Here is a 23,831-nt window from a genome sequence, read left to right as displayed (position 1 = left end):
TCCCAGCACAGCTTCAGCCCCCAAAACATTTCTTTGAGCCAAATCTGCAAATTCTGACCAAATATTCAAAGCTAAGAGAGGAGTGTAACACAACCTGTGTGTCTGGCTGGCACGGCGGGACACCTGCACTCCCATTATGATCACCCCACCAGCTAATTCACCCTGGCTTAAACCAGACCCCAGAACCCTTCAGGGCAGGAGGAGAGCTCAGGGAGCTCGGGTGTAGCTGGTAACAGCAGCGGGGGGCATTGCAGCACAATCTTAGTTGTTTGCTGGAGGCTCTTCATTTCCTGAGGAAGGGGGAACCTCAGAAAATGTTACTGGGAACAGGCAGTGGCACAGCAAGAGCATGTCGGCGTTTGGGGGTTTAAACGGGACGCAGAGAGCCCCGCAGAGCACAGCAGAAAGCAGAGTCTCTGCACAACTTGGGTACGGGACTGGCAGCAGCGGAGTGACAGGCCACCACTGCGCATTTGCCCCAACCCCTGCAGATCTGCTTTTGCCCCACCTACTCCCACCGGGTACTTGCTGTCTGGGGAGCGAGGGGAAGGAGGCAGAGGTCCGCACGCTTGGATGGCTGTTGGGAGAAGCCAGCTCCACCAGTGCTGACCTTGCGCATGTTTACCACCCGTGTACCTGCAGTCTTCCCGCGCTACACCATCCAAGATGGAAAGTGACCCCAACTAAGGGAAGGGTTGCCCTTCTCCCCTGCACCCTGCTGAGCTCCCCAGCTCTGTGCCAGCTGGCTGGGACACCAAGCTTTTCCCAATAAAGACAGCTCTGCCAGCATTGCTCAGAGTGTGTTTAATTAGACTCATCTCTTTAAGAGGACTGCACAAATGAAAGCTGACACAGTCCTGAACCATAGCACTGTAAGAACAGAAAATCCAGGCTGGCCTGGCTCTGTTCCATAAACAGGCAAAAGAAGAACAGTGATCCTTGCAGAGAAACAAGGCAGAGCATCTCTGGGGAGCCTCTACCCTGCCACCCTTACCGATCAGCTCTGCTACAGGATCAGCAGCAAGATTTCAGCCTGGCCATGGATTTGCTTTCATCTATGAACATCCTCGTTAAGGAGCCTTTTGACCACACAGCTGCCAGCATTGCAAACTCCTGTTGCCCCCAGCGCTGCCAGCACAGGGAAACCAGGAGCCGAAGGGCTGAAACTGTCATTTCCCTCCAGAAGTGCAGATGGCTCCCAGCTGCACGGCTGTGTGAATGCAGGGGAGCCAGCAGCCCCACCTGCCTGGCTGGCATCCCAGTGTACACCAGAGCACCTCCAGAGGAGTCCGGGTCCCTAGTAAATGCCATAGGTGGGCTCCTCAGTGTCTCGGTATCTGTCCAGGTACCTCAGAGGCTGCTGGCGTGGGAATTTTAACTGTGGAGGATGGTAAACGGGCGGCCGCACAAATTCAAACACAGGCTCTCTCATATCTGTAAAGGGGAGATGCAGAACGTTAGCAAGACAGCTCAGATCCAAACCCCAGGCCCTTCCCTTCACCAGCAAGCCCCCCCCACGCACACACAGGATCAGGGCTGGTCAAGCACGTCCCAGTGAAGGTTCTCATGCTGTTATTTTAAAATGCTCATTTGAAACAGCCTTTTAGAGGTTGTTTGCTCAGGCTGCTGTTAGTTTGGTGGAAGGTTCATTAAGTACCCAGCCTGTGCTGTAACAGGCTAGACCAGTGACAGGACCAAACAAGAGCCTACAGCCAACAGCTCGCTCACCGACTGTGTGCTGCCCACAGGGCCACATCCCAGCCCACAACAGGCCCCTTCCAGCATCCCTGCAGGCTGCATTTCTTACTGAGAAGCTGATGGAAGATCTTAGTAACAGAGCTGTCCCACTGACACTGGAAAAAGGCCAGCCCTGCTGGCGTCATTGCATCCTCGTGCTTTCTGTAGAAGTCGAACGTGCTGAAGGTTCGCATTTTGAGGCTGTAGCTGGAAATAAGACACAAGCACAAGAGCTGAGGTGAATCTCTTTTCCTGCAGCACTCTGGTAGGAAACTACTTTCCCACATCGTCCCAGAGACTATAAAACGGGGCTAGAAAAGGAAGTCACCCAAAGAAAATCTCCCAGCTTCTCCAGCAATGTGCACATTTCTGCCCCAGGCAGGACAAACCATTTTCTTAACAGCCTGTTTTAAAGTCACAGGACTCTGCAACGCTTGCAGGGCTGGGATTCTCGTTTCAGGTGAGACACAGACTCAAAGCAGCCCCAAACAACTGTGCAGATTAAAAAGAGCTGCTCTCCCACAGCAGTAACAAGCACATGCCAAGCCAAGCAAGTGTGAAACTGCCCAGTGAAAGCCCGAATTACCATGGCATCGGCCGAACATCCTCGCTGAAATCTATGGGGCAGTCTTGCTTGAAGAGGAGGAAGATGAAGCGATGGTAGCCAGTTCCCATGGCTGGGAAGGGGGGCAAGTAATGGCAGATCTCCTTACCCGACTTGATGTCGTTGCCTGGGATGTTCGTCCTGAACACAAAGAAGTTTACTTTGCTATATATTCATTCATTTCCCTCCATTAAGACCAGCATATTCACCCAGGACTGCAAATCGCTCTGTCCTATGTTTTGACATGACATGCCCTGCTTGACAAGTGAACAGATAGTCGAAAGAAAAATCACACCCAGTGATTTGAATGCCAAACAGCAGCAACACCTGGAGCTACTGCATCTTTAGCAGGATGCAGAACACAGGAATACAGAAGCTAATAGCAGAAGCACCAGAGAAAGCCATGGAACTGCCTTAGCAAATGTTTATTCCCCAGCTCTGTTGGAGATGTTTCTGCCTGCTCCACCTGGACTTTCCCTGAGCATGTTGCTCTGATATACTCACACCAGCCAGTGGAGGTACTCCGAGTCTGTCTCTCTTAAATGTCCATCTGCAAATGCACACAAGAGAAAAGGGTGAATTAGGGACACCCTGGTGTTCGCATCAACCCCAAAATGAGAATGCCCAGACCCACTCTGAACTGAGTGGGCATCTCGAGACCTCCTGGCATTCCTTTCCTAGCAGAAAAGTAACTAATTCTTATAGGATTGAGCTTAAAATGAGTAGCAGAGAATTCTACAGATGTAATTCCAAGATTTAAAAGCCTTCTTGGTCAGCCAATTCACCCCACTGTGCCTTGGTTTCTCAGAGCGAACAGCATCAGCTAACCTACCTCCCAGTTACTCTGGAGGTAAACAAAAGATAGGAGTCTGAGAATTGTTTCCTCTACACGGTGACACAGGTCCTGTTGTGTTGCTGTCCCATCTCTCAAGTGGTAGAGATCTGGGAAGGCTACAACCTTCCCTGCATATATACTACACCCCTGCTTCACAGATACCACATCGTGTCTGGCTGTGCAGCCAAAAGAAACAGGAGCTAGCCAACAGCAGAGTGACACAACCCAGTTTAAACATGTTTCTAAAAAACTTGCTACTCACCTGGATTTGTGAGCAACAAAGTCCAGAGGGAGCCTTTATCTGCCTCGTATGACACTGCAGGGGGACTGGAAGCCTAAAAGAGCAACAGGAAGAGAATGCAAATCACTCAAACAACAAGTTCCAATCAAGATAAATCAATTGTGATCAAGACCATATCACAATTTCCATGACAAACCCCACAGACTTGGTGTGGCCAGGATGCAACATAGACTGGGCACAGCCATGCCACCGAGCCCCACCCGGAGAGCCCCCCAGAGCATTAATAAACATCAGCCTGCTGACAGACAACGATCCTGTTGCAAAGCTCTATCTTTATCGTGTCCAAGAAACGTATTTCCTTCATCACAAAGGAAATATCCTTGCAAAAGAAAACCCCCAGAACAGCCAATGCCCATTAGAAGCATCTGACAGAAACAGACAGGCTTCCCATGGGGTTGAGGTTGATCCCAGCTCCCCTCACGCACCTCTGACGGAGTCACCATGTTCCCATAGTAGACTGGCACGAGGTACTCGTCTTCTTGGCTGTACTCCACCTTCAAGGTAACCCAGGGGGTGAACGTGGCCCCCTTGAACAAGTCACGAAATATCCCGCAGTGCTCTGCCACACGCTGCTTGTGGAACGGGCCGCTGGTCTTCTCCCACTCAGCTCTGACTTCATCAAGAGGAATCAGCACTGCAAGGAGAGAGAAACGCTGCAGGAGGCAGCTGGGCACCCAGAGCGGCCGGGGCAGGGAGAGCAGGTGGCAAGGCACAGACCAGTCCGGAGTCGCGCTGCTCTTTCCATCTCAGCATTCTGGCGGTTTTCCTTCAGGATCTTTTTTCTTTCCTTGATTTCCTTTGCTTGCAGCCGCTTACCACGTGGTAGGCTGATATCAATCTTTGGCTCTTCTGATCAATAAAAAAAACACATTACGTGAAAAGTGTGAATACCCAAAATGCTCAAACACAAAACCTTTGCAAAATGTTAAGAGAGCGTGTGAAAGAGATGCAGACTTCAAGACACCAGAGACTTGATTCTACCACCTCTGCATCTCCACACTTCTGCTCCCTCCTCCTTCCCCAACTCATCGCCCTCCCAGCCCCACAGGTTTGCCAGCTGGTGAACAGGTCTGGTCTCTGAGCTGCGCAGCAGAGCAGCCAAACCATATTATTTGCTGCAGGTCTAAAGTTCTGGGCCCCAGTCTGCCTTCTCTGATACTAGTGGGGTCCCAAAGAATCACTTCGTTACTCTGCTCCACGTCTTTTGGCAGGTCCTGGCCTGCCTCCCTCCTCCCAGAAATCCACCATCCACTTCCCCTGAAGCCACTTGCAAACTCCCACATGGGAAAAGGGCCAGCCCCGTGCCAAAGCGCCTCACCAGCTCTTCACAGGGCGGGTTTTGGTGCCAACCCGTGGCCCCAACAGCATCTTCCCTCCCCTCCAGCAGCCAAACCGCGCCGGGCAGCTCCTCCCTGGCGTACCTGCCGGGGGGCTGGTGTACTGCCGGTACGTCTTCCACCAGCGGGGCTTCCTGCTCTCCTTCTCCGCCAGCTCGAAGTAGCGAGTGAAACTGCGGTATTTTGGCAGCGCTTCCAAGTTGCTGACATCAATATCCTCGTTGGGCATCGGCCCCAGCGGCGCCGCCCGCTTGCAGAGCGCAGCTGGAAGCGCAGAGAATTCCCGGTTTACATCAAGAGCTAGAAACGAGGCCGAGAGAAGCCGGGGCGGGCGGAGAGTGGGCCCGGGCCGCTGCCCACCCCCGCAGGCGTCCGAGAGCTCCCCCCTCGTCCCCCTGCCGGAAACCCCCGCCGCCCACTCGCGGGGAACCGGGGCTCCCCGGCCCGGAGCTCACCGGCCGTGCCGAAAGCCCGCCCGCCGCGGACTCCGTAGAGCGCCGCGGTCAGCAAGGGCGCCGCCATGATGCGCGCCGCCATGACGCGCGCCGCCCGCGGGAAGGCCCCGTTACCATAGCGACGGGGCTGCGCCGCGCGCGCCCGGCCTGGCAGGCCCCCGCTGCCATGGCAACGGGGCTGTCCCGCGCAGCGCCTGACTAGAAGCGGCCCCACGTCCCCAGGGCTGGTTCCTCCCTCGCCCTGGGCTACCCCTCCCCGTCTCGCCCTTGCTCCTCTGGCCCCAGGGCAGGTCGTGCTGAAGGGGGCAGCTTGGCCCTGCTGTCACCCTGGCCCCGCTGTCACCCTGGGGCGGCGGGGAGGACAGGTGGAGCCCAGCACGACAGCCAGCTTTCTTCAGAAAAAGGCCCAAAAAGGAAAAGGTGGAGTTGCCTGTGAGCTGTGAAACTCTCTGGATGCTGGGGAACATCAGCACAACCCCAGGGCTGCACTGTGACAGCTCTGCCTTGCCTGGCCTTGCAGCTTGGCCAAACCCCCACGAGCCCCTGATGCCACAGCCCAGTGGCAGGCAGCTGCCTGTCCAGGAGCCAGCAGTGTGGCAACCAAACCCACCCCCACGGTGGCCACTGCCTCCCAGCAGTGCCTGCCAGGTGGCCAGGGACACTGGCCCTGAGGGATGGAGGCCAGACTTCCCAGCCCAGGGATGGATTTCACACTCTGAACACTCCGAGGTTGCTTTTAAAGAGGACACTTCCTCAGCAGAGAACTGGGATTATTTATTGTTTGTTTTCCTCCACAGCAGCCTCCTGCGGGGACAGGCACAGCCATCCCTTGGGGTGTGTGGGGATGCCACCTCCTCAGCCTGACAGAGATGAAGTGTTGTAGGCTGCTTTCTTCAGGGTGTCCAGGAAGAACTGCTCCTTCTCTAAGAAATCATGGTCCTAAGAGAGGGATAGATGGCACGGATATCAGAGTGCCACAGAAATGGGGTCACAGGCCAGGGTGCTGCTCACGAGTGATGGGAGTATCCCAAACCCTCCTCCGTGCGGCGAACAGCGGGCAGGTACCCGTCTGTGGTAGCCCCCGGGGTGTATGGGCTCCCCACAGAGCCCATAACCTCACACCGAGTGAGGCCCACAGAGGAAGGCTCAAAGAGCATCCCTGCCTGGGGAAGGACCCAGCAGGGAAGGAGGGGGCTGAGGATGGGGACATTATGAAGCCAGAGCCCAGCAGAGCTGGCTTCTGCCACCCAGGGATGGGGCAACGCCATCAAGCCAAGGATGTTATCAACCAGCCTGAAACAAGCCGAGGACGCACCAACCCTTGCTGCTGGTATCACTCTTCTAGGTGCCCACGGCTTCTGCGAGCCCACCCAGCCCAGCAACGATCTCACACCCACCCTGTGGCCGTCAGGCTCAACCCAGGCTTCACCCAGCCCTGCTCCCACCCAGCTGGTCTGAAGCCCTTTCCAGCCCTGGTTTCCCACCACCTCACCTGCTGGGCCCTGTGCTTCAGCAGCAACAACGTGGCGTAGAGCTCGGTGGGGCCAGCCCCAGTGTCCCTGCTACCCCCTGGGCTATGCCAAGGGAGCGCGCTGGTGGGAAGTGGAAAACCTGGAACAAGAGCCCAACCGTGTGGTACCGCTGCCGTTAGAGGAACAGCAGACGGACAAGTGTCCCTTTTTTTGCTGCCTGCATGTCCCTGCAGCAGGGTCCTCCCCAACCTCCCACTGCAAATGGCCTTTAATCCACCTGCCTCTCCCTTCCTGCCCCCTCTGCCCCCTCCTGGCACTGCCCTGGCTCAGAGGTCTCTGCTGAGCTCCTTCAGAGGATGTGAGGAGGCCAACTCACATCTGAGTGTGTGATGAGCCCCCAGGAACATCCCAAGCCTCCTGAGAAGTGGAATACAAGTGCAACTGGCCCCCAGCATGTCCCGTCCCCCCCCTCCCCCAGCAGCGTGCAGGAAGCCTTACACGGTGTGCTGGAGAGGCCTCTCCTAGGGGCACTGAGGCCCTGGTTTGTGTTCAGCAGCATCGCGGAGTTGGTGGGCAGTTCCTCACGGATCTGTTCGAGCTGTCTCCTCTGGCGAGCCATGCTCAGCCGCTCCTGCCCCATCCCCGGGAGAAAGAGAGAGAAACTGTTGGCAAAGGTTCAGGCCCTTGGCACAGCGGCCCCAGGCCAAGAAGGAAAGGCAAGGGAGTATTTGCCTCGTGAAGACGCTGTTCCTGCTGCTTCAGCTGCTCCAGCTGCTGCTCCATGACCTGCAGCCTCCTCTGGTGCTCGGACTCTATCCTGCACGCCTCTTGCAGGGCTTGCTCCCCTTCCTTGTACTTCTGGGATGAGAGCTGCAAGGCAGAGCAGCTGAGGAGGCTGGGGACAGGGACCCTCGCTGCCCTGGGGCAGGGCTCCTTTGTGCACCCCCTGTTCCCCTCCCAGGACAGCGTTGGGATTCAGCACTCAAGGAGGGATGTGAAACCCCAGCTGTGAATTGCAGCGCAGATGCTTCACTTACCTTGCTCGTGCTTTTAATCTCCTCCTCCTGCTGCTGGATGCGCAGTGTGGCCCTGTCCACCTTCTCCTTCTCCAGCCTCAGCTCCCGCCAGGACTTGTCCAGCAGCTCCCTGTCCCTCACCAGCTGCTCCTCCCTGGTTTTCAGCTCATGGCTCCAGATCTTCAGCTCTGCCTGCTCCTAGGATGGGCATGGGGAAAATCAATGCACTACCTGCCCTATCCTGGACACTATCTCATGTCCCCCCAAGTGATGGGAGAGATCTGCCCCTGTTTTCCTTCTTGTGTTTGCCAGTTTGGGGTGCAGAGCAACACCACCAGGTACCCAACCAATGCTCTCATCCACCCACCCTTGGGCACCAGGGTTGGCAGAGCTGGGATTGTACAGGCACACACACACACACACACACACACTCCTTCCCCAGAAAGGACGGAGCCCCTCACCCATGCTACACACTCTAAAACATGCTCAAGGCTTGGCAGTTTGTCAGCAGTGGAAACACCCAGCCTGAATGGTTATTTTCCACCCTGGTAGCCCTCAGAAATGCAGCCCTGCCACAGTCTGTGCCACATATCTCCTCTGGACAGCTCCAGGGGGGAGAACTGGCTCCAAACATGTCCCCATGGCATGGGGAGGTTCTGTTTAACCCACCATGGGGGTTTCCTCTCACCAGACTTACAATGGAGGCGGCTGTGCCTGGTCTGGCTGCCCAAACTCCTCACAGGCAAAGGGGAGAGACAGAGGTGACTGATGCTTCAGTCAACATCTAAAACAGGCTGGTGGAGGCTGCTCCTGGAACAGCCCGATTCTCACCACCGCAGTGATGTCTCTTAAAACTTGTTTTAAACACCTGAAGGCAGGGCTGAACATCTCCCCGGTGGGCAGGACCCATCCGTGAGCTGCCAGGTGGTGCTGGAGGCCATGGAGAGGGGCTCTACTGTGGTACCTTGGCCAGGCTCATGATGGTGCCCTCTCTCTGTGAGTCCATCTTCAGGGCTCGGTCCATGTTGCGCTCCATCTGCTCCTTCCTCAGCTGCTGCTGGGTGTGAAATTCAGCCCACTCGGCTGCCAGCTTCCGTTGCTCCTGCGAGCACTTCTGCATCACGGACTTCTGCTCTTCCAGCAGAGCACTCTGGGGAGCGTTGCCAGAGAGGGAGAGAAGAAGCACTAAGTCCCATTCGCCACAGGATTTTTCTCCTTTAACCCATCTCTGCCGTGCAACATCTAGGGGCTGGTTCAAGCCCACGGTGCCTGGTGTGAACCCTGTCACCGTGAGCTCTGGTCCCGTGTTCCTCAAGAACCAGCACGTGCCATGCGCACACACTGCGGCCTCCTGCACCCGTGAGCCAGAGGGCTGGCCTGACTGCGATTCCCCCTGTGTGAGGCTGAGGAGGCAGAGAGCTGCAGAAGGATGCTGCAGCCCAGCACCCAGCTCTTGCCTCCACCACACAATGCAGTGCAGCCCTGGAGATGTCTGCCCCACCTCACCTTCGCCCTCTCCAGCTCTGCTCGCTCCATGGACAGCTGCTGGGTCATGACTCGCCGCTGCTCCTCCAGTGAGTGCTGCAGTGATTCCACTTTGGATTGCTCTGCTGTTGCCCTCCATCGCTCCTGCGTTCAGACACAGAGGAGGCAGATGCTATTCACAACCTCCAGGCCAGGAACCTCCAGTTGGTGAGACACGTACCCCATACCCAGACAGGAGGGCCGACCCGGGCAGAGGACACAGTGTGGGCTCACCTGCTCCAGCAGCCGAGTCTGCTCACTCAGCCTGGCCTCCATTTTAGCGATCACCTCCTGGAGTCGGCTCCGCTCCTCCTCCATGTCCCTCTGCTGCTGCGACAGCCTGTCCTGGAGCACTTGGGGAGAGGCACGAGCAGCATGAGGCGGGAAGTTCTTCCCTTCTATCCACACCATGTTCACAGAAAAACTGTGTGTGTTTGTGCTCATCACCCCTGGCACATCCCCAGGACACTGCTTTGTAAAGGGAAGACCCTGAGATGTCCAGTGACCAAGGCAGGCAAGGCTTTGCCAGCCTCAGCTCCCAGCCTCTGGCTGACTCAGAGCAACTTCTCCTTGTTTTCTGGGTACCCCCAGCTCCGGTGGAGACCCCGCAGCCGTTCCGGCACAGAGGAACAGCAGACATACCCTTGAGCTGCTCGTCCCGCTGCCGTACCCCCATGGCCAGCTCCTGGGAGGTGGTGTGGTGTGTGGCCTCCACCTTTCGCGAGAGGTCATGCAAGTTGCTGGAGAACTTCTCCATCTGCTCGATGATGCCATTCAGAGACCTGCAGAGAGAAGCGAGGGGAGGGTCACCCCTGTGGGACACACTTCATCTCACCGCAATGGAGTGGGGGATATTTGGTGGCCCAAAGGCCGGGCAGCCCTGAACCTCTCTGGGTCACAGCAGAGCAGTAGGAAGATGCAGCTCCTGCTTCCGGGGGGCACTGACGGGTATTACACAGCTCAGCATCCCCGCAGGCAGTGGGTGGGAGAGGGGATGGCCCCTGTTGCCATGGTCCAAGCCTGGTTCGTGTAGGACAGGGAATGCTGTGGCCAGGGACCAATGTGGGAACACAACTGTCAGTACCTGGTGTACGATGTGGCGCTGGTCACTGCATCGATCTCCTGGTCTTTCAGCCGCTTCAGCCGCTGGAGCTGCTCTTCGTGGTCTTTGCGCATCTCCTGGACAGACACCCTGCGGAACACGGGGAAGGAGCCTGCCACAGGCTGGCACAAACCAGTGCTCCCCATGATGGGCACTGTGGGAGAGGCTTGGTTGTGGGGCTGAGAATCAGGTGCCAGGAGCTGAGCTGGCATGGGGGTCTGTCCTGGGGCATTCCACCGACAGGCATCCACATTTGGGATGGGCCCAATTTTGGGGTTATGAGCTCCTCTACCAAAAACTGATTTGTCATTGACCCAAACTATGTGGACATCAGTGACTCACTGAACTCACTGACCTGAATAAAAGAGATTTGGGGGAAGATAAAACATTGGGTTCAGCATCTTTCAAAATACAATGCATTCACTCTGAAACCACGTCTCCAGTCAGATCTCCCTGTGTCCACCTACAAAGCAAATCCCCGTTCCAAAAGGCACCAAGCTGCCCACAACCCAGTGCTTCTGGAGTCTGGTTTCTCCTTTCACCATGTCCCCAAACCACTCCCTGGTTCCTTCGCTGAGACTGTGGGTACCAGCCACACGTGTGTGCCACTCGTGCCACTCTCACCTCTGCAGCTCTTGCAGACGCTCCATCTCCAGCTTGTTCTGCTGCTCCAGCGTGGCCAGGCGCTGCTGGTGCTGCGCCAGCAGCTCTGCCCGTGCCCGCTCCGCATCCTGCCTCTGCAGCAGGAGCTGAGCCACCAGCTGCTCCTTCTCCAGCCGCAGCCTCTCCTCCCGCTGCCCGTAGGTGTCCTCCACCACCTTCACCTGGTTCCTGCCCCGAGAGGTCACAGCCAGGAAGAAGTGTTGCTTCCACAGCAATACCCAGCACTCCCCCCCCCGCAGAGCGCACACAGGGGTTTGGGAGCAGATCAGTGTTGCTGTGTGCATGGCGAAACACGCAGACCTGAGCCTTGAACCCTCCTGCTACTGCCCAGTGTGCTGCCTGGTTGGGGGTGCGCTGGCAATGGGACCAGCCCCTCCTCCTTGTCACCCAGGGGACAGTGGTGGTGAGAGTGGACTCCCATGTTGGCTCACCTGTGGGGCTGCTCTCTGCCCCCACCACATCCACATCGACATGGCTCTGCGCCCACCTGCCCCAGGGGCGGATTTGGGAAGCATCCCAGCACTCCCACCCCAGGAGAGACAGAGCTGTAGGCGAGGAGGGAAGCACAGGGGAGAGGCTGGTACCTGTGGGTGCTCTCAAGGAGATTCAGTTCCTCCTGGTGCCGCTGCTGGAGATTTTCCAGCAACAGTTTGTGCTGTGTCCGCTCCAGCTCCAGCATTCGGACCTGCCAGGCACCCGGAGAGAAAGTCCTTGTGCTGCCCTGGGGACAGAACTCCCACAGCAGCACTTGGTGGCCATAGGCGTCTCTGGACAGGGAGGTTTCACCTCTCTCCCCTGTCACCCTGATGCTATTGGGACAGGATATGGCTCCTTCTCCTCCCTCTGGGTCACCCGTGGTCCCCCATTCAGCAGGCAATGGGGCTCACCTGGCTCTCCAGCTCTGCCACACGGGCCTGGGCGCTCAGCAGCGCTGCCTGGCAGCCTGATGCATCCTCATGGAGCTGGGCTGCGGGAGCCCCCTGCCTCGTCTCATGCTGCAAGCCCGGGGCTGAGAACTCTGCCTACAAGGATGGAGAGAGAAGATCGAGGCCCTTCAGGATCAGTGGCTTTGTGCTGCGGCCATCAGCCTCCAAAAGAAGGCACCTGCCTTACCTGCAGCTGCGGGGCAGCCTGGACATGTGCCCTGGGTGCAGGAACCTGCGGAGACACAGGGATGCTCTCAGGGAGGTAAAGCCCTGGGGAGAACATCTCCTTCTAGCCTGGAAACGGCGATCCATCTCCAGCCTACTGCAGGACCACCCCCACCCCCTCCCCAGCCCAATCCCCGTGCTGGCGTGGGTCCCTTCTCCCCAGGTGACACTCGGCAGCCCCCACCCCCAGACACAAGCATGCTGCGCTCTTCCTTCTCTGGGGGCAGAATCAAGGCTGAGACCACAAGCCCTCTGGGAGACAACATGTGTCCCACCACCAGGGCAGGGCGAGGAGCCCAGCTGGATGAGAAGGAGAGGCTTCAAAGACCAAGCAAGAGCTGCCTTCTCTGTGAAAGGCTTCAATTCTCCTTCAGTTGTCTAGAAATAATCTCAGAGCATCTTCAACACTATACTGGGGAAAATCAACTGAAGAAAAAGTCCTTTATCACCTGGAGCCTCTGTTGTCTAGTTAATATAATATGTATATATGCCTGGGGAACTGTGTAAATGCTGCTCAGGCCATGCAGGGCTATAAACACACAGGATTTACAAAGCATCCATAGCACCCATGCTTTGGCCTGATAAACGCAACTTGTGGCACCTCGGGGAGCTCCAAACTCTTTGCCTCCATGGACACGGCTTCCCAGAGATGCAAAGTGGGGCACATCCTACCTCAGGCCGAGGGAGCACGGACAGAGCGGGATGGCGGCGGGTCGGCAGCGGAGGGCTCGCGATCGCTGCCCTGATCCTGCACCGCTTGGGGCACGGACCCAGCACACCTACCTGAGTGAGCGGGGCAGGGCCTGGCGCCTCCTGCTTTCCTGGGAATGAGCCTGTAGAGGCTGAAAATTGGACAAGTCCATGATTTGAATATAGCAATGGGAACCATCCCCTCCCAGCAGGATGAGGGCCTGGGTCTCCTGGGCACAGCGATGAGGGTCGCGCTCCGCTCTGGGAGCTGGCAATGGGGGCAGAGGGTCAGACAGGCTTGTCCGTGTCTGCATCCCCACTCCACACACAACGGTGGGACTCTGCTCCGCAGAGTAAATCAAGGGACAAAGCACAGCTCCTCCTCCATCTCCATCACCTAGGGAGGAGACTGGGTCCCCTAAGCCACTTTCAGCGGCCTCTGAACCGGCGCACAGCCACAGCCCAGAGCAGAAGGGAGTCTTTCCAGCACATAGCACTGGTGGGACAAGTGTGGGGGCAGCAAAGGGAAGACAGATGGGGCAGCGTGAACTTATGCACACCCATTGCTCCGGCAAAGCGAGTCCCTCACAGCCTTCCGAAAGCCCAAAGGCAGCACTGCGGAGCTCAGTGTGCCCCAGCACACCAGCTGACATGGGGATGGTGGGATCCTGCAGCTCAGCAACCTGCTCCGACAATGGCTGGTCAAAGCCTGGGCAGCATTCATGTGGCCAAGGGAAGTGCTGTGGTTCCTGCCTTTTTTGGGGGGGTTGGTTTTGGGTTTTTTTCAGGGCAGGGAGACCCTTCTCCGCATACCAAACTGTACAAATCTCTGCTGCCCGAACCGTACAACCACAGGAAACGCACCCAAGGCACCGGCATTTCTGGAGGGATGCCCCTTCGCAGGATCCGATGGTTGAACCGAGGCTTGTTTCGTGGTGCTGAGCCAGGGGACCGGCTGCCTGCGTGGGCACAGAGACACAAGTGACGCACAGCAGTGTCTCAGCGCAGGGAGAGGCACGCAGACATTATCCCGCTTGGCATTTTTGCAAGTTTCAAGCTTGGCTGTCGCACTGCGCTCGAACAGGCAAGGGCCCGACGATCCTTCAGCGCTGCCTTCCTTCCCGGTTACACAGGTCCCAGACCAAAGTGGTCACGGCTGGCTACCAGCCCTCCCCGCTCCCCCACCTACACATGCAGCCGCTTCCCACAGGAATTCTCCCTTGTGGAGGTGTCTGAAAGGTGAAGGAGGCCTCACCTGGAGCCATCTGCACTCGCTGCCTGGTCCTGCGGGACAGCTGCCTGCTGCGGTGCTCCTGTGGGGCTGGCTGGCTGGCTGCAAGCAAAAAACACCCCATGGGGGAGAGCCCAGGAGGCAAGGAAAGACAAGATCCTTTCCCTCAACACCAGTTCCTGCCTTGCAGGTGAAAACCTATCCCACTCAGCTGCGGCAGGATTCAACCTGTTGGCTTCAGAGGGAGCAAAGACACCTCAGAACCTCCATCTCTGGAGGAACACCAGTTCCTCCTTGCTGCATCCACCCCTTCCCCTGGGCAACATGCCCCTGCCCACGACACACGCGGCTGCTTCTCTGCAATTCGCTTCTGAGTCCCATCCCAATGGCACAAGCCTGAACCTGTCTGTGCCAACTCAGCTGGAGGAGGTGGTTTTCCTGGAACTAGGAGGAACGAAGGGGAAAGAAGGCAGGAATGAGGAGCATGCGTGGAGCTCGTGGGGGTATGCTGATCCAGGACAATCCCACAGGACCTGGGGCAGCACGTGCAATCTCAGCCATGACTAGAAGGAGAGCCCAGAGGTGCGATGGCCCTGCAGGCTGCACCAGTGGGAGAAACCTCTGCGTTATTAACCCAACCCGAGGCAAGAGAGCGCTTAAAATGGATTTCTTAAATCCGAGCAGAGGATTTCTGAGACGTCCTGTTGGAGCAGCTGCATGATGGGAGCCCTGTGGCCACCAAACTGTGCTTTTACCTGACAGGAGCGTGGGGATCCAGCCCTCCTTCTGGGGACTCCAAGGGCTTGGCACTTTGCTCCTGAGCCTTCGCCTGTGCTTGGGCTTTCTTGCGAGACAAGGCAGCGCTCAGCCAGTTGTCTTCCTCCAGCGGGTCAGGTTTAGCCAGCGCTGCCTCTGCAGCCGGGAGCTGGCTGGTGGGGCCGGGCTGCTGGGCTGTGCCAGGGCTGGGGTAGCTCACTGCAGGATTGGCTTTTGCTGCAGATGTTGGCTTCGAATCCATAAAATCCTCATCTTTCAAGCCCAGCCAGTCACCTCGAGTCCGGCTGCTCCGCACAGGGCTGTGCCTGGCTGAAGGAGGAGATTTGGAGCCGGGTTCTGGTTTTGGTTCGCTGCTGTTCTCGGCTGGAAACCTGCTGCAAGGAGAAGCAGTCACATACGTGCCTGTGAGAGGACCCCGGGGACCCTGCCCGGGGACCCTGCCCGGGGACCCTGCCCGGGGACCCTGCCCGGGGACCCTGCCCGCTCTGCCGCGGGGGCAGCGTGGCTGCTGGCTGGAGCTCCACACGCAGAGCACAATACCTCACAGGCTGCCTCCTCGCCGGCTGGCCCTTGGGCATGGAGGCCACCGTCGGCTGGTACGCTCCAAAGACAAAATCCTCCTTGTCCCAGCCGTCTTCCTTCTCTGTTCAGACAAGCAGCTTTGAGTCAGCGCCTAGAGGAGCGGCTGCTTGCAAAGACACCAGCCCTCCTCCTCCTCCCCTGCAATTCCCACTGCGATTGCTGCCTCTGGGAAGACACAGCTGGAAACATCTTCCCTGGAAACCTGCAAGCAACGTGTCTCCTCCACGTGGCTGGGAAAAGTTGCTTTGCTGAGAATCAGTCCATGTCCAAAGGCAACTGAGTTACAGCTGCTGTGCAAATGCCCCCAGGCTGCCTCGAAGGCAGGGTACAACACTTTTGCATCAGTCACCTTTGCCCCAGAGCTGACTGGGAGCCCACTAGCCACCCTGCTGACCACTACAGAAAGGGTATTTCCCCTTCAAGGACATTAGAAATCAATCTCGCCCTCCCAAGCCAACGCCATCACCTCTGCAGACCTTCCCAGCATCCCTGGCCACGCTCACCTGGCTGCTTTTGGTACTTCTTATCCAGTTTGAACTCTCTGCGCTCTCCTGTGCCTGGCTGTTCCAGGATTTTGGCCACGGAATTTCGTCCCAGCAACTCATCCAGCTTGGAGCGGGCTGGCCGGAGCACCTCTCTGTTGGTGACACAGTGGCAGATAGGTTTCCCTGGGAGGCAGGGCTGTTTCTTGTCACACAGCCTTGCCAGGGTGCTCTGGCTCTTCTCTGTGAAACGAGGCTGCTCTTGCCCCTTTCTGGGACCCACAGGCAGAAGCTCCAGCATCCCCCCCCCCAGCATGCTGGCACCATCCCAACGCACAAGCCATCCCCTGCTTTACTCTCACTGCCTCTTCATTGCCCTTACTTTTCTGCCTTCTTTCCCTGCTTCTCAGCTCCTTTTGAGCCACTGCCAAGTCCCAGCGCATGCATCAGGTCGTCATCAGTATCTTCAAAAGTGAGCTCAGCCCTCCTCTGGACCGGGGCCATGGTGTGCAGGGGCGTCTGGGGTGGAGGTGGCTCTGTGGATGAGATCACACATGGTAAAGGTTTGATCAGGGCTTTTTTTTTTTTTTTTTTTTTTTAAACAGGAGATCAAAGCATCCCTGCCTGCTCTTATCTCTCAGGACCATTTAAAAAGTAATTTTTAAGATCAGCGAACAGATCTCACAGCAAGTAACACAGCGGCAATGCACTACTGCCTGGTCTGCAACCATGCATCCGCTGCTGGGACACTGCTGGGTGCCACTGACACTGGGGTTTCCAGCTCTGGATAACGCCAGGAGCTTCTTTAGCTTTGAAAGTTTCCAGTCAGATAACTCCTGTCCCCTTTCGCCTAAAGTCCCTCTCTACCAACACACCTTAGACCTCGCCCTAACCCACCAGCTGCTACTTGCATCCAGAGTAGATTTATCAGGGTGAAAGGTGATTTTAGGGGACCCTCAGACCCATTAGCATCCCTGCTGCAGGAACAAGAGGGACAAGTGCCTGTAACACAGCCACAGCTGGATCCCACCCAGAGGTGCCCCAGTTGTGGTGTGGCACGGACTGGTGCTGTTCTCAGACACCCAAATCCTGACCCAGAAAATTTGTTCTCAGTTGGCAATGCGTGCAGAACGGGCTGGATGAGGTCAAAGGTAAGATCAGAGCCTCCATTCCTGGAAAGGAAAGCTCAGCTCCGTAATCTGCGGCGCACTGCAAGTATCAAGCACTTGGTGAGCTGTGGCACAATTAACCCTGTTACCAAGCTGCTCTATAAATTACGTTACTGGCTAATAAGAGGTAGGACTAGGTGGCTTTCAATGTAATCATTTTGGATCTCACACAGACTAATCCATGCTGCTGATTTATGTAATACAAAGAGGATGCACTGAGCAACCCCACTTACCTTTCTCTTTGCTCTGTTCTGGTTTTTCCTCAGAGCTGCTTTTAGCGCCTGTTGGAGCTGGTTTCTTGGGAGCATCCTGCTCCTCATCAGACAAAAGTCCTGCCAAAGGATCATCTAAATCTGGGAATTACCCAGCAGGTACAGGAAAAGAGAATAACAAAACAAACAAACAAACGCAACGTTATTTAGAAGAAGAGTTCTGCACTACGCCAGCCACTGTTCCCCACAACGTGCACGTGGGGACAGCAGAGTGTATCTGCCCAAAGCCATGAGCGCGGGTCCTGCAGGGACCTGGGATACCCTTGAGTCTCCCTGAACTTCAAACACTCAAAGACTTAGATTTCCGTTCAGTTTTTCCACGTTTTCATCCTCCTGGAAGAAAATAACTCAAAAATGTGTGTGCTTTAATGCCTGAACACAGCTTAGGCAAAGAAAAAGGGGAGAAAGGCCACCTAAATCACCTAAAGCCCATTAGGGTTTTTGTTTGTTTTTTTTTTAACAGATTTTAACAGATCCTGATCTTTGTTAAAGCACAGGCTTTGAGAACCAGATTTCAGCTGTGCCAGGAAACCACTCCCCGGTTCAGAAGCTGGACAGAATCCCCCCTGACACAGGGGCTCCCAAGTGTTACAATCATTAAAAACCAAAGCACATATAAAAATGCAAATGCCCCCAGGAATCACCCCCCAGTCCTGTCCTGGGGAGGGCCTCAAATGCGGAGGTTTTTTTCCCTTTGGTCACCTCTGAAGGATTACATTTGCACTAGCATCATAGGGGTGAAGGACTCCGTATCTTATTAACCAGTCAAGCCTCCAGCTAACCGACGAGGCAAAGAGCACGGGCAGAGCCCCCAGTGCCCCCCCGCAGCCGCGTGAAGTGAGATCCCACCTTCAAAGTTAAATTTCTTGTTGTGTCGGGGAGCGGCAGGGGATGAGAGCGCCTTCTTTTCCATCGCAGGCACTTTCTCTCCTAGAAAGAGAGGCCACGGCTCTCAGAGACAAGGTACTGCAGAAATGCCCCGGTCCCACCCTAGCTAAGGGTCGCTTTTTGGGTGGCAGCCCCCTAAAAGCACCCGCTGTGATGGACAGACCCCCCCACAGCCCTGCCAGGTGCACATCTCTCCGGAGGGGTCTCCTTGCAAGCAGAGGAGAAAAGGGCCAGGGGAAGATCAGGGCACTTTAGGGGCTGGCAGATCTGAAATGCAGCTCCTCTGGCTCTCCTTGCCCCCAGAGCAGGGGGCTCCCCACCAGAAACACTTTGCACCACCCCAGGGAACAGCCGAGTGGTGTTTGGTGGGAGGTGGCAGCGGCTGCTGGTGTGAGTGACATCCAGGGATCTCCTAAGGGATAACACATGGCCAGAATAACACTCCCGCAAAAAGCAACCAGGAAAAGCATTTTAGGGAACAAATCCACTTTTTGCTCCGTATCCCAGATAAGGATAGGAAAATATCCCTGCTCGTTTACAATCAGGGTGTGAAAAGAATAGCAGAATCTCCTTTTTACCTTCCTCAGGAGCTACCAGCTTCCCTCTGTTTTTTACTCCTCCTCCCAAGGAGTCACATTTCCCAGGACCTTTCACAGTTGTCTTCCCTGGCCCAGAACTGGGTTTCGGGATTCCCAGGAGATCAGCTTCCATGTCATCCATATCCTGGAAAGCAAGAGGACAAGGATGGGGAGCAGGGTGAGAGCTGCTTCTCCCTTCGGAGGCTGGTGCTGGAGGCCATGGCAGCGCGCTGGGGCGGAGATGGAGGGGATGGATGGAGATGGAGGGGATGGATGGAGATGGAGGGGGTGGATGGAGATGGAGGGGATGGATGGAGATGGAGGGGATGGATGGAGATGGAGGGGATGGATGGAGATGGAGGGGATTTAAGGACTTGCCTTCAGGGTCTGCAGCACAGCTTGTGGGTCTGTGTCGGAGACACTGGATCCCTGCATGCCAGGGAGGGGAGACATCAGAGGGGAAGAGATTTTTGGAAACTCCTCACCCCTTACCCCATATCCCTTGATATCCATTTTATGAGATAGAAGAATACATGCCCAACTCCTCCTGGTGTCCTCCTCTCTGGAAACCCCCTGTGCCCCAATTCCTTTGCTGAGATCCTGCTGCCTCTAGGAGAAGCATCAGGAAAACCCAAGGCCGTTGCTCTGGGTGAAGGTCCTTCCTACAACACTTTACCCAAAGTGCACGCAGGAAGGCTGGGCTGCGGCAGCACGTGCCCCCCAGCTTTGCTACATCTCACCCAAGGCACCAGGAAGCCCTTCTTCCACCACCACCCCCGCCCTGTCCTGTCTTCCCCACCCCACTGGGATGCTGGAGAGGGGTTACCTCTTCAGCCAGACATCACAGCTCATCGCTGGCACGCCACTGCTGACCTGGCCGGGGTGATACCGCCGCAACCTTGGCCCGGCTCAGCCCCAGCCCTCGGGACTCCCAGGCTCTTTCCTGAACCTTGGACTCACCTCTGCAGAATTTATGTCCTTCGCAGGGAGTCTGTCGAAGAAATCATCTTCTAAAATGGACCTATGACACAAGCCCGGGGGTTAGCAGCACCACACGTGAGCTCGGCCAGTGTGTCCAGGGACAGCCAAGCCAGGCCAGGCAGCGGGAGGCAGAGGAGACCACACAGGGCTGCCACACCAGCCGCATCGTACAACGCAGAAAATGAGGCTAAAATAGCACTGGGATAAAGGACGGCAGTGCTGGGACTGCTCTATTTAAGCAACTGTTACAAAGCAGATTTACAGAAGATGTACAGGGCTGGGAGACACCCAACTCTTGCTGGAAAGCTTCGGGCTCTGGGCTCCCAGTTCCCAAAGGCATCGCAGAAGATAACTCGCCTTCCCAGGCAATCACTGTTGGGGCAGGGAGGGAGGTGGAAAAGCCAAGGATGGGGCAGATCAGAAGGATTTGGGGAGGACAAAGAGATCTTCAAGTGAGATCTCTCACAGGAGAGGCTGTGTCCGAAAGGCACTCACTTCTTTCTGGCCTGCAAGCCAGTGTCCTGGGCTCTCCTACTGCTGCCCACAGCCGGCTGGGAAGCTTTGGCAGATTTAACAGAGGTTTCATCTGGAAACAAGACAGGGAGAGATGAGGATGATGGACACGGGCATATTCCTGACCTAGGCACTCCAAAGGGGGATCTGCTGTCTACCCCGGGGCCACAGAGGCTTTTAATCAGAGGTGAACTTCACTTTGCCTCCCCAAAAGCTGATGTCCAGCCTATTCAATGGCCTCTGACTCCGAGAAGCCCTGCTCCCTGCTCCATCCCCTCCTCACAGCTGGAGCCCCCTTGCAGATCAATGGCTGTTGCACCAGCACCTCCTGCTCCCAGGAGGGGAGTAAGAATAGAAGGACGCTGCCCTTTCAGCTGAGAAGAAGGTTCGTTTTACCATCATAGCCCAGGAGGTCACCAAGCACATCATCGATGGAGCCTGAAATGAGACAAATTAAGCTGTTGAGGCAGGTGAGCTCACCAAGCAGGCATAGGAAAGCTCCCAGTTTCAGTATGGCTTGCTCTTTGGAAATCTGCTAGAATAAAGTTTTGGTCTTAAGCATCATCAGCGTCAGGCCTTCCTTGTCAGTCTAGAGAGAACTGCCAGGACCTGATCGGTATTTTGTGGATAAAAAATTTAGCTTCACTTAGCCAGAAATGGGGTATCTTTATCAAATGAACCAGCTGCTTTGTATTCAGTTAGTCACTGGCCACAAGCAGCACTTAACCTGTGAGCTCTCACCCCGCAGGATCTCGAGTCCCTGGGCAACCCCAAAAGCACTGCTTCAGTATCAGGGGCTGCAAGAGGCCTCCAAACAGTATCCCTCCAAACAGGGATAAGGTGATGGGAAGAACTGAAACAAATGCTTATATTCTCCCCTGAATTTGGGAAAGCCCACAAGAAAGGAATGTGGGACCTCAATAAACAAATCCGCTTGATGTGAGAGGCAGGTGAAAATTTCTGGTTCAGGAACGACATGATGATGCACTCAACCATCTGCAGCTTTCAGACAAGGATCATGAAACATTTCAGTAGCCAGGACTGCCACCTGAGAGTGTCCCCCCACCCCGCCCCAGGCATTCCCAGCAGATCGAAGCACCTACGGACAGCAAAAGGAAAGCCTACAGCATATGTACGTACCTCTTACACTTTTCTTGGGTTTTGTAGCCTAGGGAGAAAGAAAAATTCCCTCATTAGAAAACGAAGCAAGTCTGTCCTGGACTTTCTCAAAACACACTAAAGCCAGAGGCAGGTTTCTCCAGAGCATCCCATAAACAGCAGCGAGGCCCTCCTCCTGCCCGTGCTGTTTGGGAAATGACACGTGAAATGCAGAACTACAAAGGTATTTCCAACTTCAGAGACACGGGTGAGCACAGCCCCTCCCGACTGCCAGCTGGGCAGGACCCTCCAGCCCTTGGGATCACTTCTGCCTCCAGGCAGAGCTGCCAGAGCATCAGATCCGGATTTCCCAGCCCCGCACCGCAGGGCCACGCTCACCATCCGCGTCCGGTTACGGATTCTTCTTCCACGTTGCAGGGGGACCCGGCACCACTGGTCACATCCACACCAACCTCCTGCCTGAAGGGAGAGGAGGGTTCCCCGATGTGCCACCACGGCCGGAGGCACCTCTCCCACAGAGATGTCCCTCTCCGGCTCGGGGGGCTGCAGCCTGCCAGGCTGGCTCCGCGCCGCGCCCACCCCCCGAGCCCCTCTCAACAAGGCTCCATTTGAGTCTGAAAAACACCCCCCCCCGCTCCCCAAACCGGCTTCGTGCTCCTGCAGCCCGGGGGGGACATCACACCCCCCCCAGGGAACCAGGGAGGGTGAAGGTTCCGGCCGCCCCCGACCCCGGCACAGCCCGGGGGGTCCCGCTTAGCCCAGAGCCTGCGGAGCAGCCAGGGGCAGAGGGAGGGAAACCCCCCCACCCCCCCCCCCCCTTGGGTCCGGGGCACCCGCGGGGACCTGGGACAAGCAAAGCGCTGCTGGAGGCGAGGGGTGCGCGGCCCGGAGGCGCGGAGCCCCCCACTTACCGCTCAACCGCCCCCCGGCTCCGCCTCTGCGCATCCCGTTGCCATGGCGCCCGCTGCCCCCTGACCCCGGCGCCCCGCGCCAGCGCCCGCCAGACCCCGAGCCCGCAGCCCCCCGAGCCCGCAGCCCCCTCACCCCCAGCCCCCCGCCCCCGCAGCCCCCCAGCCCGCACCGGCAGCACGCCGGACACCCGCCCCCGGAAGGCCGCGGCTCACCCGGCACGGCCCGGCCCGGCCCCTCCGCCCCGCGGGACGATGGGATGTGTAGTCCCCGCCGGGCCCCCGGAGCTGGGGGTGCCCCCAGCGCTGCACCCCCCGCACGAGGGGCTGAGAGCGGCTGCGGTGCCCCCGGCCACCCCCAGCACGTGCCCTGGCACAAAGCGGGGCTTTAACGCCCTGGCCTGGTGCTTAATTGTTGTTAATTGGCGCCAACAAGGAGCAACGCCAGCGCTCCTTTCGAGACCCCCGGGCACCAGCGGGAGCACAAGGAGCCAGCCCCAGGCCAGGCACCGGGGGATTACAGCCCCCAGCCCCGCCATGGGGCACCCAGCGCCCAGCCCCCTGTGGAGCACAGCAGGCTGGGCGCAGGAGACCCCGGCAGCCCCCCCCGTGATACCCTGCCAGCCACACCGCCGATTGGAGCTCATCCCTGCAGCCCATTTTTTTATTTATTATTAGCACCCACCTCTCCGAAGAGGTGAGATTGAGCATCTCCTCCCCACAGCAGCCCCTGCGGCAAGGGGCACTGCTGGGAGCAGCGCGTTGCATGGGTCAGGTTTAAAAAATGATTTCACGTTTCCCAAAGCTGGCTGCAGGACAGAGCCAGCCCTGCTCCGGCCTTTCTCCTGTACTTGAGTTGGCACTTCCAGAAAATCCCTGGGGAAACACGTGGCTTTGAGATATTACACCCTGCGGACCCCCCAACCACGCAAGCTGCCAGCCATGAACACGGGCTCCTTCGAAAGTCTCTGCCAAAAGGTGGCACTTTTTTAAACGACTCCGTGGCTCAAATCAAGACAGGTAACTGTGGTCACAGACCGCATCATGACCCGACACCAAAATCACCAACACTCGAGCAGAAGAGGCTCAACACTTGTGGAAATGGTACCGACATTTTGCCCAAAAGCGACGAGTCCCAGCGAGGACGCGGGGCCATTTGACAGCGTTTAAACTCTGCTGACCATCAGACACTGCAAGTCACACCAGACGCTGGCATTCAGGTATCACCTCACCCCCCAACAGCAGTAAGACGACAAAACATGTACAATACCCTCACCAACAGCAAGGAAGCACAGCACGTGCTGTTATATCACTACCAACTCCAAAAAAACAGGGGGAAACAATTTCTTAAAGAAAGACCTTCTATGAATTAAAGCTTCCGCTGCCAAACACCATTTTTAAATCTTCGCTGCCGGCAGTGATCTGGTTTTGCCCGCCTATGAGC

The 23,831-nt window shown here is 56.8% G+C and overlaps 2 protein-coding genes and 1 long non-coding RNA gene across 3 annotated transcripts; all 3 read right to left on the bottom strand.

Annotated features, from left to right (window-relative positions):
- Positions 1-789: 789 nt before the first annotated feature.
- MRPL38 (mitochondrial ribosomal protein L38) lies at positions 790-5,367 on the bottom strand. Its single transcript, XM_040581287.1, has 9 exons — positions 5,270-5,367; positions 4,899-5,078; positions 4,195-4,326; positions 3,903-4,111; positions 3,439-3,511; positions 2,846-2,891; positions 2,324-2,482; positions 1,808-1,944; positions 790-1,434 (listed from the first exon to the last, which is right to left on the bottom strand). Exons 1-9 carry the CDS (start codon positions 5,349-5,351, stop codon positions 1,298-1,300), a joined length of 1,155 nt encoding a protein of 384 aa, XP_040437221.1. The 5' UTR covers positions 5,352-5,367; the 3' UTR covers positions 790-1,297.
- Positions 5,368-6,039: 672 nt separating this feature from the next.
- FBF1 (Fas binding factor 1) lies at positions 6,040-21,338 on the bottom strand. The gene is made up of 29 exons (XM_040590617.1): positions 21,309-21,338; positions 20,757-20,892; positions 20,343-20,433; positions 19,827-19,887; positions 19,245-19,295; positions 18,867-19,011; positions 18,250-18,330; positions 17,362-17,481; positions 16,342-16,495; positions 15,981-16,114; positions 15,436-15,538; positions 14,874-15,269; positions 14,143-14,220; positions 13,752-13,846; positions 12,981-13,039; positions 12,160-12,204; positions 11,934-12,068; positions 11,631-11,731; positions 11,008-11,214; positions 10,366-10,473; positions 9,924-10,063; positions 9,516-9,634; positions 9,264-9,386; positions 8,722-8,907; positions 7,779-7,955; positions 7,474-7,611; positions 7,240-7,372; positions 6,762-6,880; positions 6,040-6,208 (listed from the first exon to the last, which is right to left on the bottom strand). The coding sequence occupies exons 1-29, from the start codon at positions 21,336-21,338 to the stop codon at positions 6,125-6,127; spliced, it is 3,549 nt and encodes a 1,182-aa protein (XP_040446551.1). The 3' UTR covers positions 6,040-6,124.
- A 169-nt stretch (positions 21,339-21,507) lies between these two features.
- LOC121081931 lies at positions 21,508-22,497 on the bottom strand. Its single transcript, XR_005825845.1, has 3 exons — positions 22,391-22,497; positions 21,858-21,938; positions 21,508-21,528 (listed from the first exon to the last, which is right to left on the bottom strand). It is a non-coding gene; the product is annotated as an uncharacterized LOC121081931 (long non-coding RNA).
- Positions 22,498-23,831: the final 1,334 nt, after the last annotated feature.

This window comes from Falco naumanni, chromosome 1 (genome assembly GCF_017639655.2).
Source record: "Falco naumanni isolate bFalNau1 chromosome 1, bFalNau1.pat, whole genome shotgun sequence".
NCBI classification, from domain to species: domain Eukaryota; kingdom Metazoa; phylum Chordata; class Aves; order Falconiformes; family Falconidae; genus Falco; species Falco naumanni.
Note: the sequence above shows the minus strand (reverse complement) of the source record. Positions and strands in the feature narration are given on the sequence as shown.

What these genes read in the sequence shown, in the direction of transcription:
- MRPL38 (XM_040581287.1), bottom strand. Translation starts at nt 5,351, where the DNA reads ATGGCGGCGCGCATCATGGCGGCGCCCTTGCTGACCGCGGCGCTCTAC. An exon ending in GTACACCAGCCCCCCGGCAG is followed by an intron (nt 4,327 to 4,898) that starts GTACGCCAGGGA and finishes TTTATTGATCAG; the next exon opens with AAGAGCCAAAGATTGATATC. An exon ending in GATCTTCCATCAGCTTCTCA is followed by an intron (nt 1,435 to 1,807) that starts GTAAGAAATGCA and finishes TCCCCTTTACAG; the next exon opens with ATATGAGAGAGCCTGTGTTT.
- FBF1 (XM_040590617.1), bottom strand. Translation starts at nt 21,338, where the DNA reads ATGTCGTTCCTGAACCAGAAATTTTCACCT. An exon ending in GATCCCCACGCTCCTGTCAG is followed by an intron (nt 14,221 to 14,873) that starts GTAAAAGCACAG and finishes TTTTGCTTGCAG; the next exon opens with CCAGCCAGCCAGCCCCACAG. An exon ending in CTCCTTGAGAGCACCCACAG is followed by an intron (nt 11,215 to 11,630) that starts GTACCAGCCTCT and finishes CTCTCGGGGCAG; the next exon opens with GAACCAGGTGAAGGTGGTGG.